Here is a 15,036-nt window from a genome sequence, read left to right as displayed (position 1 = left end):
ATAGTCACTATATACACCAACATCTATATAATGATAGAGTGTAGATAAAGTCACTATATACACCAACATTTATATAATGGTAGAGCGTAGAGATGGTCACTATCTACACCAACATCTATATAATGATAGTGTAGAGATAGTAACAATTTGGACCAATGTTTACACAATTGTATTGTAATGGTTTTTCACTCTGCTGGATATCTTATGAGAAATATGTAGGTTGGGTTACACTTAATGTGAACTAAACCTCTATTTTGAGTATGATCACAAAAATAAAACTCCTACATTGCAATTTAATATTAGATTTAAAAATCTATTTATATATTATGAAATTCGTTTAAAACGTAATTTATCTAACTGTTTTCTATTTTGTCACTTGGTGCATCTTCGATCAATCCAATACCTCGTTAAACACAAATATGAGGTAACGATGTTTCACCAAAGTCGTATTAATTAAAACTTAATTCATCAAAAAAAAAGCTGATACGCCAAAGGATAGCGCCTAACCTCGGCAAATATTGTTTCTTAACAGCTCTAGGATTATAGTTGTTGGAATCGTGATATTGAGTTTGACATATCAAGGACGTCACTCTCTTACATTTCAATCCTTACTAGAATTAAATAGGCTGAATATGGAATCACTTAAACTTGTTCACATTTTGTCGCCGAAAAACACATGTAATTTCGCTATATAGGATGATCTGCAGACAATGCCCGTGTGTAAGGAATCCTATCATTTTGACTGCCGTTACCCCCTTCAAGCAGCGTACAATCACATATGGGCGATAAACTGGTGACAAAATCAACAGGTGTATCTGGAATTCATATTCAACAAACACAAATTGTTTATTTCGTCATGAAGTTATTTTGCCATTATTGTTACGATTCAAACTCAGATTAAATAATGGTTGTATTTTCGAAACCTTTTCAGATGTAGTTATGCATTTATCACTACATAATACGTTTCATGATTTTTTTGTCAAACAATTTTGGAAATAAATTGTAATTAGTATGTATACTGACTCAAACCCAATATTGAACCTAAATTGAGAGCATGTGCTGATAACATTTTAACCGTAAAATATTCAAAAACATATCAAGAACAAAATAAAGTGATATTCCCAAACCATTCCATTATTTTATTTCATTAGTTGTTATTTGTATAGTGTGTTATACGTATATAATGTTATATAGATGTATAAATCTATTATTTACATTATATATTCAATTTTACTTATCAATTGACAATAAAATATAAATCATCTATAATATTTCACCCGTTTCAAGACAAGGAAATATTGCAACTCAAACAACCAGTAATTCGTACACAATTCCGTACACAATCTCACAGAACTATCAACATCATGGATCCGTGTGTCGTCACGTGCAATACTTAATCAGGACATTTTCTTCGTACATTGTTCATATATCATAAGGATATCTTCAATTAATTATGCGCAGTTCATACCTTATTAGGACATCTTCATTATACATTGTTCTTACCTTATAAGGACATCTTCATTATACACTGTTCTTACCTTATAAGGACATCTTCATTATACATTGTTCATACCTTATTAGGACATCTTCATTATACATTGTTCTTACCTTATAAGGACATCTTCATTATACATTGTTCTTACCTTATTAGGACATCTTCATTATACATTGTTCATACCTTATTAGGACATCTTCATTATACATAGTCCATACCTCATTAGAACATCTTCAATTAATTATTCACTATTCAGACTGCTTAAGGAAAGCTTACATTCATCATACCTTATTGTGATATCTACAATAAACTATACATAGGTCAGACATACAGCCCAATGCAGTAGTATGCTAGAAGGATATCTCTCTCTCTTGTTGACGAGTCGTTTATGTAACTAAACAAACTATATTTGTTAAAGTACGGAAACAAAATAAGAGATAGCATAGCTTGTTTCTGTTGTATTTCCGTTGGAAATAGTAAAACAAAAGTATTGCTTTTAGAAAAATGAAAACTGCAATACATAATTGTTGTATGCCATAACTTTGAACAGCCTGCAAAAGGGAAACATGTCTAAACAAATGCCATAGAAATATCATTCAACTCTCTGTATACATTTTCCACGCTCCTGCCCTTCTCAGTTTTTAAAGAGGAAAAATAGTCTTAATTCTTTCCTTGTTCTTTTTGAATCAAATTTAAAAATGGACATGGCATAAATCAAGACGTTTAGCTCATGCTTTGTCCATTTTGATTCGAAAGTCATGTAAGATAAGTCAGGGCTTGTGTCCTCAGTGAGGCTGAAGAAGGGTACAGGAGCCCGGATATTTTCTTCTAAAAGTATTATTATATATATTTGCTGGCTTCAAAGATGAACGTAATAGGCACACATGTGATTGTACGTATACTCACAAATCTGTGAAAGTCATTTACTTGATTGAATTCAAAGGCTAGGTGTGATGTATTGTTTACACAATAAATAGTCACAGCTACTTATCAAAAGTAGTTCCTAAACCAACGTCCCGTCTAACCAATTGTCTCCATGTTAATTGGAGTTAACAATGTAACGTTACACAAGGTCTTAACCTGCAACAATATTTCAATATAAATGAAACCCGTTAAGAATGAGTAAAATTATTGAACATTGTTACTAAATTTAATGATTGATCTTGGTGGTTCAACTTTGATTATTATCCAGTCGTTCTTTCATTTCTGTTATGTATGTGTTATGGTGAACGTGACAAGAACTCTATCAACAAGATCAATGTTTTATTTACTTTCACAGAGAAAGTTATAAACCCTACCTTCATCTAGCGACTAGCAGAGTCAAATTAAGATGTGTATTTGTTGCTTTTCAAAAATGTTAATATTTATTTTTCTTCAGTTGTAGACATTTGAAATATATGACGATAACAAATCAGAATTATACAACAGGCAAAGCTTGATTTAACTCCCCCTTAAAGATTCTAATATCTAGGTCCATCTAGAGCGGTGACTTCATTACCGATTTAAGATATATATACAGATATATACCAACTCACAAAATGTTGCCCTCAAGATGACTAAACTTGCAGTAAAGTAACTTGGTCTTTCGCCAACTATTTAAATGCAATTTATTTAAGCTTAGTTAGCTTCCTATCCAAACTAGTATGTTTTATATAATCAATCATGTGTTGAAATTCAAAACCATCCCATTTAGCTAAACAGCTAGTTTATGGAGATATTCAAGAAAAAATATCATTACTCTGAAAATGCATGTAAATTCTTTATTTTAAAGTCTTTTAAGTTAACAACCTATTTCACTAATGTATCTGGTGATACTGTGGTCAATCAAAGAGGATTCAGGAGGAAAGCACACTGTTTTGATAAGGGGGTAATGTTTATACACTTAACTCTTATTCTGGAAAACCATATTTATTCAAGGTGGAGGGAGCTTTTAAAACGTATTGTATCATATCAATTTCTTTTCTCATGATAACCTCCTCATATATTGTGTTCACTCATCCAAATTAAAATAAGATGTTTTGTTGTGTAATAAAAATTCCATGACAATATATTTCATTTTAATCAGTTTGAGAATGAACACAATAGCTGAGTTTTGTAACAACATAATGTTTCGTAAATTCTTATTTTAAACCCATTGACACTTTGCTATTGCTATAATGGTACACATACAGACAACACTAGCATCGTACTACATAGTATCACTGTGTACCACATTAATGCTGACGTGACGACACACGGATCATTTAAAAGGTTAAACTCATTGCACCATACTACTGTAAATGTATATCACAGCCCTGTATCCCCGGCAACAATACCTCGATAATGGTATTTTTTACTCGAGCCTTTCAAACACGACGACTTATCGGGAGTAACTGTAGATTGTAGAGATCTTGGAATATGTTTAGTTTGTACAGTTGTTCGTTCATCGTCAGAACTTGACGTACTACTGTTATACGGTGGTCGTACATCCGGGTCATCATCATACCACATAGTGTCGTCAGGGACTTCGACGTCCACCTGGCTGTCACAACCTTCCGACAGGGCATCAGACCCTGATGACGTCACCGTTTCCGGTGGTCCACACGCTTCGAGACTATCAAGCCAGTTCTGACACTTTCGTGTCGTCTCTTGCATGTAAACACTGTCATCATACATTTGTTTCCGGAGACCAATTTCCTTAGGTGTCGTCTCCGCGAGATTCATTGTCATTTCCACTTCGTCCGGAAGATCTTCGGACTCTATACAATACTGGCTACGTGTCCGATGTATTTTAGCACGCATGCGCTTCCCCGGTTTTGACGACCGAGGAATGACGTTAATTTGTTGCTGCTGTGACACAGGTGAACTTTTTGACCCTCCTTCATCCGAGGAAGCCCGCTGATTCTGAACTTTAAGGTCAAGCCAGCACGGCGGTTTTGGAGGTTTAGCGGTCAGGAACGCGTGTACAGGTGTACAGTTGCCCGGCCGTACTGAGCTTCTGTACATTCTACGATCCTAGTATATAATATAAAGATAAAATTCTGATATATCCATCTGAGTATTTATCGTCTTCAAATCCTGCTATATAGGCCATTCTTTACACTAGGCTGCTAGCTGTAGTTTTTCGTTTAAGATTGTGGTCGTGGAATTTTCGCTGATGGTGATAATGGAAGTAAATGATACAATTTCCATTGTAGGTTTGGCTTATAACTTTACAATTCTCTCCAACACCATGAACAATTTGCCTTGGTTATATATACACACAGTTGCACGTCCACAGTAGTGTGTAGACCAAGCCGGTGATGAGGGAAGCAGATATGTTATTTCATATCTATAAATACGATGGAAACAACAGGAACGCGAGGCTACAGTGTTTTGTGCGAACACAACGCATACCCTACGGCTGTATAATCCGCGGCAGCGATGATCCCTTCTCTATTCACCGAACCATCATTCTAAATATAACTTTTCCGCACTGACGCAGCACACGAGCCAGCATCACGCCATGTATATCACAGATATACCCTCGCCTTATTTCATTATTATAATTTGAGTTTATCATACTACACAAATTAAAGACAGCTTACGTGGTGTTTCCACATGCACAGTAGTTCCATCATGGAAAACTTTCTCTCGAGTAGTAATCCCCGGCACCCGAAGATAATCTGTCAGCTGAAAGTATAACAAAATGGCGATATCATCTCTGTTTAAAGTTTGAAAACTTAAATTCATTTCTCTTATTTGTGAATAACAAACACCCACAACTCATGTTCACGATTCCATGTTGTGGCCCCGTCATAAGATATACCGTCTATAAAACTCGCCCCGTATCTCTGAAGACGAGTTGTAGATGATCCAGCCAAAACCTCTGTCAAAAGTTTTTTTCTACGCCGGAAGAGAACAGAAATACACAAAAGTAGTGTGCACAACAACCATTCTCATCCAATTTCAACAGCAGGAAACAAAGCTACGGGACTGCCTGGCAGGATGTACACTACGCTAACGTAGTAATTGGTAGCAGACGACCAGTTAAAATCCCTTCGATTTGAACAGAAGATCATCTAATGTCAGGTCAACGGCCTCAGCTGGATTTCTGTATCCAAAATCGTCTCTCACTGAGTGTTTGTGGATGGGAGAATAATTAAAGCCGTCGTTGTATTTCCAAGAGTTGTCTACAAGTTCTACTGCACCAAGCTTTTTAACACGATAAATCCCGAGATTTAGGTCACTACGGTCTGTACACGCCAGGCTACAGTCACAACTAATTAAACCACTGTAGACTGTAGCGGCTCATCTTGTATTGTCTGAACACAGAGACTCACTGCTTTAAGTGGGGCGATCCGCGGGAGATCCTGTGGGAAACGTTAAGTTATAAACTCCATACAAGTTCTACACTTGTGGTTACATAGACGTTATCCCCACTTGATCTGCCGTGGTAAGTTGTGAGGCATCAATGGTAGAGACGGTAGTACCGTGAGACTTGATGGGAGTAGCATGGAGAGTGCTGTTTCAAACCCTATGTGCCAATTCCCCTATAGCAAACAATGCAGACATATCGAGTTTCATCGTCTGAGGAGAGCAGCCGGAATCTGCGTACCATTCCCTCCTCAACCTAGGACGATTAGGGGAGATCCGTAACGTACTGTATCAAAAAGAAGGCGCACACTAGTTGTTTTACCAGTCACGTGACATCGCTGGTTAATCCCTTAGACCCTCATAACGTTTGATATATCACTATCTTACTACTGTACTAGTATATCCATACATAAGAATTAAGCAAAGATTAATTGATCATCACATCTAAAGTAACATTTAATTATGAAATTGACGAGAAACATGCTCTAAAATTGGTATTGATTGATTCAGGAAAATACAGAAACAACAGAGGAAACATATATATTATTACAAAAAAATAATAATAATAATTTCTCGACGATTAATTTGATTTTTTTTTTAATTTATTATTATGAGTTCCACACAACAATATCGAAATGATGTTTCCCTATTTAATAAGCCACAAGTATAATATTAACTGTTGCCTAATTTCGAAGTCATAGAATAACTAAATGTTAACTCTGAATACCATCATCCCGAACAACAGGGTAGGGCAGCAATGTGCTGAAAATGTCTAATGGACATTTGAATCAGTCTGGAATAATGAACCCACCAGGATGCCAAGTAAGAATTAGGTGATCATAACAACTCGGCGATGACTAATCAGTAAAGCGATGGTCCATGCTGTTAGTCATAGCGCATTGTTTGACGTTAGTATGAAGTGAAATATTCACTACTACTAAGGAGTCTTTGTGACGTAAGAAGTTAGATATTTGATAACGTGGATTCTTGTTATTTTAGCGAAAAGAAGAAAAGCAGTTAACACGAAAAACAAAAACAAAATGAAACACAATTACCAGCAAAACAATAAAAACGAGAAGTATATTATATAATCAATTTAGGGGGTTTGTACAACTAAAATGACAATAATTGAAGAATGTAACAACAGAAATCATTTAAAGACTAATTGGTCTGTACAATGATATACAAACAATTGGTAATATCCAATCGAATATTTAATAAAAGCTATTCATCACCGACTGGCGAAGATATCTACATTACCAGTACACTTAATGATTACCTTCTCATCATCACCGACTGGCGAAGATATCTACATTACCAGTACACTTAATGATTACCTTCTCATCATCACCCACTGGCAAAGATATCTACATTACCAGTACACTTTATTATTACCTTCTCATCATCACCGACTGGCGAAGATATCTACATTACCAGTACACTTAATGATTACCTTCTCATCATCACCGACTGACGAGGATATCTACATTACCAGTACACTTAATGATTACCTTCTTATCATCACCGACTGGCGAAGATATCTACATTACCGGTACACTTAATGATTACCTTCTCATCATCACCGACTGACGAGGATATCTACATTACCAGTACACTTAATGATTACCTTCTTATCATCACCGACTGGCGAAGATATCTACATTACCGGTACACTTAATGATTACCTTCTCATCATCACCGACTGACGAGGATATCTACATTACCAGTACACTTAATGATTACCATATCATCATCACCGACTGGCGAAGATATCTACATTACCGGTACACTTAATGATTACCTTCTCATCATCACCGACTAGCGCAGATATCTACATTACCAGTACACTTAATGATTACCATATCATCATCACCGACTGGCGAAGATATCTACATTACCAGTATACTTAATGATTACCTTCTCATCATCACCGACTGACGAGGATATCTACATTACCAGTACACTTAATGATTACCTTCTTATCATCACCGACTGGCGAAGATATCTACATTACCGGTACACTTAATGATTACCTTCTCATCATCACCTACTGGCGAAAATATCTACATTTCCAGTACACTTAATGATTACCTTCTCATCATCACCTACTGGCGAAGATATCTACATTACCAGTACACTTAATGATTACCATATCATCATCACCGACTGGCGAAGATATCTACATTACCGGTACACTTAATGATTACCTTCTCATCATCACCTACTGGCGAAGATATCTACATTTCCAGTACACTTAATGATTACCTTCTCATCATCACCTACTGGCGAAGATATCTACATTTCCAGTACACTTAATGATTACCTTCTCATCATCACCTACTGGCGAAGATATCTACATTACCAGTACACTTTATGATTACCTTCTCATCATCACCGACTGGCGAAGATATCTACATTACCAGTACACTTAATGATCACCTTCTCATCATCACCGACTAGCGTAGATATCTACATTACCATTACACTTAATGATTACCTTCTCATCATCACCTACTGGAGAAGATATCTACATTACCAGTACACGTAAACCTTCTCATCATCACCGACTAGCGCAGATATCTACATTACCAGTACACTTAATGATCACCTTCTCATCATCACCGACTGGCGAATATCTACATTACCAGTACACTTAATCATTACCTTCTCATCATCACCGACTGGCGAATATCTACATTACCAGTACACTTAATGATCACCTTCTCATCATCACCGACTAGCGCAGATATCTACATTACCAGTACACTTAATCATTACCTTCTCATCATCACCGACTGACGAGGATATCTACATTACCAGTACACTTAATGATTACCTTCTTATCATCACCGACTAGAGAAGATATCTACATTACCAGTACACGTAAACCTTCTCATCATCACCGACTAGCGTAGATATCTACATTACCATTACACTTAATGATTACCTTCTCATCATCACCGACTGACGAGGATATCTACATTACCAGTACACTTAATGATCACCTTCTCATCATCACCGACTGGCGAATATCTACATTACCAGTACACTTAATCATTACCTTCTCATCATCACCTACTGGCGAAGATATCTACATCACCAGTACACTTTATGATTACCTTCTCATCATCACCGACTAGCGCAGATATCTACATTACCAGTACACTTAATGATCACCTTCTCATCATCACCGACTGGCGAATATCTACATTACCAGTACACTTAATGATTACCATATCATCATCACCGACTGGCGAAGATATTTACGGCGAAGATATCTACATTACCAGTACACGTAATGATTACCTTCTCATCATCACCGACTGGCAAAGATATCTACAATACCAGTACACTTAATGATTACCTTCTCATCATCACCGACTGGCGAAGATATCTACATTACCAGTACAATTAACGATTACCTTCTCATCATCGCCGACTGGCGAAGATATCTGCATAACCAGTACAATTAACGATTACCTTCTCATCATCGCCGACTGGCGAAGATATCTCCATTACCAGCACACTTGATGATTACCTTCTCATCATCACCTACTGGCGAAGATATCTACAATACCAGTACACTTAATGATCACCTTCTCATCATCACCGACTGGCGAAGATATCTACATTACCAGTACATTAAATGATTACCTTCTTATCATCACCGACTGGCGAAGATATCTACATTACCAGTACACGTAATGATTACCATATCATCATCACCGACTGGCGAAGATATCTACATTACCAGTACATTGAATGATTACCTTCTTATCATCACCGACTGGCGAAGATTTCTACATTACCAGTACACGTAATGATTACCATATCCTCATCACCGACGAGCGAAGATATCTACATTACCAGTCCACTTAATGATTACCTTCTCATCATCACCGACTGGCGAAGATATCTGCATAACCAGTACAATTAACGATTACCTTCTCATCATCACCGACTGGCGAAGATATCTACATTACCAGTACACGTAATGATTACCATATCCTCATCACCGACGAGCGAAGATATCTACATTACCAGTACACTTAATGATTACCTTCTCATCATCACCGACTAGCGAAGATATCTACATTACCAGTACACGTAAAGATTACCTTCTCATCATCACCGACTGGTGAAGATATCTACATTACCAGTACACTTAATGATTACCCTCTCATCATCACCGACTGGCGAAGATATTTACATTACCAATTCACTTAATGATAACCTTCTCATCATCACCGACTGACGAGGATATCTACATTACCAGTTCACTTAATGATTACCTTCTCATCATCACCGACTGGCGAAGATATCTACATTACCATTACACTTAATGATTACCTTATCATCATCACCGACTAGCGAAGATATTTACATTACAAATTCACTTAATGATAAACTTCTCATCATCACCGCCTGACGAGGATATCTACATTCCCAGTTCACTTAATGATTACCATCTCATCATCACCGACTGGCGAATATATCTACATTACCAGTACAATTAATGATTACCTTCCCATCATCACCGACTGGCTAAGATATCTACATTACCCGTACACTTAATGATTTCCTTCTCATCATCACCGCCTGGCGAAGATATCTACATTACCAGTACACTTAATGATTACCCTCACAATCTAGTAGCGTTTGTATAAGTAGTAATAAACAAAGTTCAATGATATATTATTGAAAAATAATATCCCAATTATATTAACTAGTTATACTTACAAAACACATTTTTAAATCTTGACAATCATCAGCTTTAATTTTCTGATAAACGTATGGATTTAAACAAAGGCAAACTTTTTTAGTTCATAGGCTTATCTTAACGTTAGTTGATCTTTTCTTATTTTTTTCAGGGTTCATTTAATGTAAGTCCACAAATCAAATACGGAAACAGAATATACAGCACACACTTGGCTGTTGATTGAATTGTAGAGCTGAAAGTGATAGCCATTCAACCGTTCCATACAGAGAAACATATCCAAATCGACAGTGAGAAGGATTTTTAAACTTTATGAAAAAAAATAACTAAGAAAAACATAACAAAAAAATATGAAGAAAACTGGCTTATCCGTATTAAACAGTAAAACCTGCCTTAAACGTCATAGAAATAGATAAATAAAACTTTCCAATATGTAAAAAAGCACCAATGAAACATGTCTAAATAGTAGGTACAATACATAATCAGAATACCACGCCCTGGTTTCACGAAAAGTCTTAAACACGTTCTCATGCTCGAATTTGAAAATAGCCAATGTAACATATGACGTCATTTTTTGTTAGCTACTCATTGTTTATTCGGAGCATTAGTAACATAACAACGAGCTCGCGCATGTCTTCTTTCCTGTAGTATCTATTAACTATTAATGTTAATAACAGTTACTGATTGAGGGACTTTAAACTGCAATCTGTTGATATTAATATGTATTGTTGTGTCAATGGTATGGAACGTTCGTTTTGAGCAGGTCGAGTTAACGACTAGTAACTATAACAATACCAGGACTAAATAGAGTTTATAACCATGACAGTCATACATGATGAATACATCCTTAAATGGGCGAATTAATATGTAAGACGAGTAGCCAGACCCTATTAAATTGCTTTTTAATATGATGTACAGTTATGAAAAAAAAAATCAATTTATTTAATTGTTATGTTGCGTCATACAAATATTGAGTGTGTTTATGGCATCCTTTATGAAGACTACCCGATGTGAATCAAATGAGTGTTCCTGCTTGTAAACCGTATCCATTATGTCTCAGCTTTAGTATTCATACTACCTCTGAAGAATCAGGATTTCTTCATTATGAGGCATTCATGAAATGATTACTATTTTGAAAATAACTGTCAAGTATTTGAAATATTCCACATTCATATCTGTTAATTGATGACATCTTGCACCGATCTCATCGCCTAGTTATAATAAAGTGGAATTTTAATTAAAAGTGAAGGTTGTTTAGTGTATTTGAAAACGTAAGATTGTACCGTATAAACCCAAACAGCACACTATCCATAATGCAGGTTGCTATGTAATATATACACCATTCCAGAGCCTAACGTCTGTGCTGTGAATACTGCCATCATTGTTACGCTCACCTGATTAATATCAGATTAACGGGGGAAACATTAAACAATCGAAAAAACAGTCACTTTTATTTTTACAGAATCCAGATATTTCTCAAATTGTTTTGTTGATACGATTGAATAACTGTTTATTTGTAGACAACTTTAACTATTTCATAACATTAAAGATTTTAAAAGTGATAAAGCAGAAAGCGTTTCCATTATCGATCTAATATAAGTTCAATAAATAGCGAATAATACGATTTGAATGACACCCACAGCTATACACCTCAGGAGCGCGAAAAAGATTGAAAATGCGTTTATAATGATAAAACAGTAACGGTTTATAAAAAAAACCATGCACAAGGACTTTTCAAAGCCAAAGGTTAACCTTAAAAAACAAAAATCATAATAATGGTCTGTTACTTAGGATCCCTGTACTACTGCCAAAAACTGGAAACTGCTTTAATAAATCATTTCTGAAAAGAAAATCATACCTTGTGGGACTTAAGTGGGAATATAAAGATGAAATAAACTAAATAAAATCCACACCAGTGTTTTCAGCGGGACTAGACCGGGATTCGAACCCCAGACTCCACACTTTTAGACTATCGCTGTTATCGATGCTGTGTGCTGAGCCAACAGTGCTATAGGTACAATATATCCAAAACGAAATTAAGGGGAGGTAACTGTATATAAGACAAATCAACCTGCAGTGGACCAGGGATCCTTAAGTTAACACAGGTATTTGATATTGAATTTATATCTTAATAAATTGATATAAAAGAACAAGTAAGCATTATCTAGATACTCAAATAACATGGTATGCTGATTTATACCAGACAAGATCATAAGGATCTTCTTCATGTATATACACACATATAAATATGACGACAAGAGAGATATTCTCGTCATATCCCTATAACGAGTTAACGTGATTAAGCGAAAAGTGTAGAAACCTCCCCCTGCGGAATTAAACCACGATTACGATATGAACTAAACAACATCAGGCGATTACAGTTCCTGCTTTTTATCGATGCGTAGATCTTGAATCTTTAAGCAATTATTGTATCAGCCAAGAAATACCCAGTGGCGTGGTACATAGCTATTGTGTGTTTTATTAACGCCCTAACTAAATCAAGATACCTACACTGTATAAGGTTAATTTGGTTTTACTTTATTAGGTATTCACTGAACATTTTAATTAGATTTAGCTTCGTATTATACCTATTCTGTAAAACCAAAAATTCATTGCTGCTGTAATAGAAAACCCAATATGCTGTTTTGACATTGACTGAAGCTATTCATATATGGCCTTACATGTGTGTAATAATGACAGTCAATTTTAATATCGGGTGTCGTACCCTTTCCAAATTTAAAAGTAAGAAATATCAGACACAAGATATGATGAAATAAGATATTTCATTTTCGCTTATTAAAAACAACAACAATTGCTGCCTGACAATCTGTGACGCGGTAAGAGAACTGCGTATGTATATTAAATATAACACAACAAAGAACTCCAATTAAAAGCTCACGAACACGTTGATATAGGTAAGCTGTTATATATTCAGATACTTTGGCTCAGAACACGATATAGATATGTCTCTCCATTTAATCAACAGACAAATTAAGTTATAAAACGAACCTACGTATAGGACCTTATACCCTCACTGACAGGGTGTTTAGCTAGAAGGATAAAATCTATCATGTTAGTTAAAACACGTATAGGACCTCACTGATAGGGTGTTTAGCGAGGTGGATAAATCTATCATGTTAGTTAAAACACGTATAGGACCTGACTGGTAGGGTGTTTAGCGAGGTGGATAAAATCTATCATGTTAGTTTAAACACGTATAGGACCTCACTGGTAGGGTGTTTAGCGAGAAGGATGACCATCTATAATGTTACAAACACGTATATGACCTCACTGGTAGGGTGTTTAGCGAGGAGGATAAAATCTATCATGTTAGTTTAAACACGTATAGGACCTCACTGGTAGGGTGTTTAGCGTGGAGGATAAAATCTATCATGTAAGTTTCAACACGTATAGGACCTCACTGATAGGGTGTTTAGCGAGGTGGATAAAATCTATCATGTTAGTTTTAACACGTATAGGACCTCACTGGTAGGGTGTTTAGCGAGGAGGATAACATCTATAATGTTAGTTTAAACACGTATAGGACCTCACTGATAGGGTGTTTAGCGAGGTGGATAATATCTATCATGTTAGTTTAAACACGTTTAGGACCTCACTGGTAGGGTGTTTAGCGAGGTGGATAAAATCTATCATGTTAGTTTAAACACGTATAGGACCTCACTGGTAGGGTGTTTAGCGAGGTGGATAATATCTATAATGTTAGTTTAAACACGTATAGGACCTCACTGGTAGGGTGTTTAGCGAGGAAGATGACCATCTATAATGTTACAAACACGTATAGGACCTCACTGGAAATGTTCAAGGGTTAGAAACTTATAAATGGTTATATACCTGGAGATAGTTGTATGCTTACACATCTACATTCCTATCCAAGTTAAAATATCTCAAACATTACCATTACAGAGAATAAACACGCATGTTTTTACCTCAGCGAGGTGATAGGTATATACGCATTCATAAATGTATATTTACCCACAGGGACCTGATACTTTGTTACAGCTATATTTGGACTTTAACTAAGGTGTTTAGAGTAATTTTACAGGTTTGGGGGGCTATATGATCATTGGGGGTGGCATTTTTATCGAAAATCGATCTAAACCCCACAAATGTGTAAAATTACTATAAACACATTAGTTTAGGTCCAAGTATAGCTGTAACAAATTCTCAGGTCCCTGTGTATTTACCTATTGATCGTCATACAACCAACGTGAACCAGTAAATCCTTGAAAGGCACGATTTGATGCAGGGAAACAAAATATAGATGTCAATAAAAAGAGTTAACATGTTATGGAAATCTTTCTGATATCTTTTGACCTTTTTGAGATAATTTTTTATGCAAGATATTAGTGTTCATTCAAGAATATCATATGGTGTACTGCTATGTCAGCATTAATTTAATTTTGTACAATCTGATAATATCTAGTCAAATTAAATAATACATGTGCGTGATATGCAATTAGGTACACCC

At 35.9% G+C, this 15,036-nt stretch overlaps 1 protein-coding gene across 4 annotated transcripts in view; it reads right to left on the bottom strand.

The window, feature by feature from the left end:
* Positions 1-1,124: 1,124 nt before the first annotated feature.
* Positions 1,125-15,036, bottom strand: part of LOC110462997 — a 14,893-nt gene continuing 981 nt past the window's right edge. For 2 of the 4 annotated variants that reach the window (XM_021517302.1, XM_021517301.1), the window contains exon 2: positions 1,125-5,146. In XM_021517302.1, the coding sequence (XP_021372977.1) occupies positions 3,782-4,480 (699 nt within the window). In that variant the 5' untranslated portion in view covers positions 4,481-5,146 and the 3' untranslated portion in view covers positions 1,125-3,781. Of the gene's footprint in view, positions 5,147-5,236; positions 6,117-15,036 lie in introns of those variants that run through there. The other 2 variants (XM_021517300.1, XM_021517303.1) reach the window with 2 other exon arrangements.

Source organism: Mizuhopecten yessoensis, unplaced genomic scaffold, assembly GCF_002113885.1.
Source record: "Mizuhopecten yessoensis strain PY_sf001 unplaced genomic scaffold, ASM211388v2 scaffold10849, whole genome shotgun sequence".
NCBI classification, from domain to species: Eukaryota; Metazoa; Mollusca; class Bivalvia; order Pectinida; family Pectinidae; genus Mizuhopecten; species Mizuhopecten yessoensis.
This window is presented reverse-complemented; position numbering and strand designations above follow the sequence as displayed.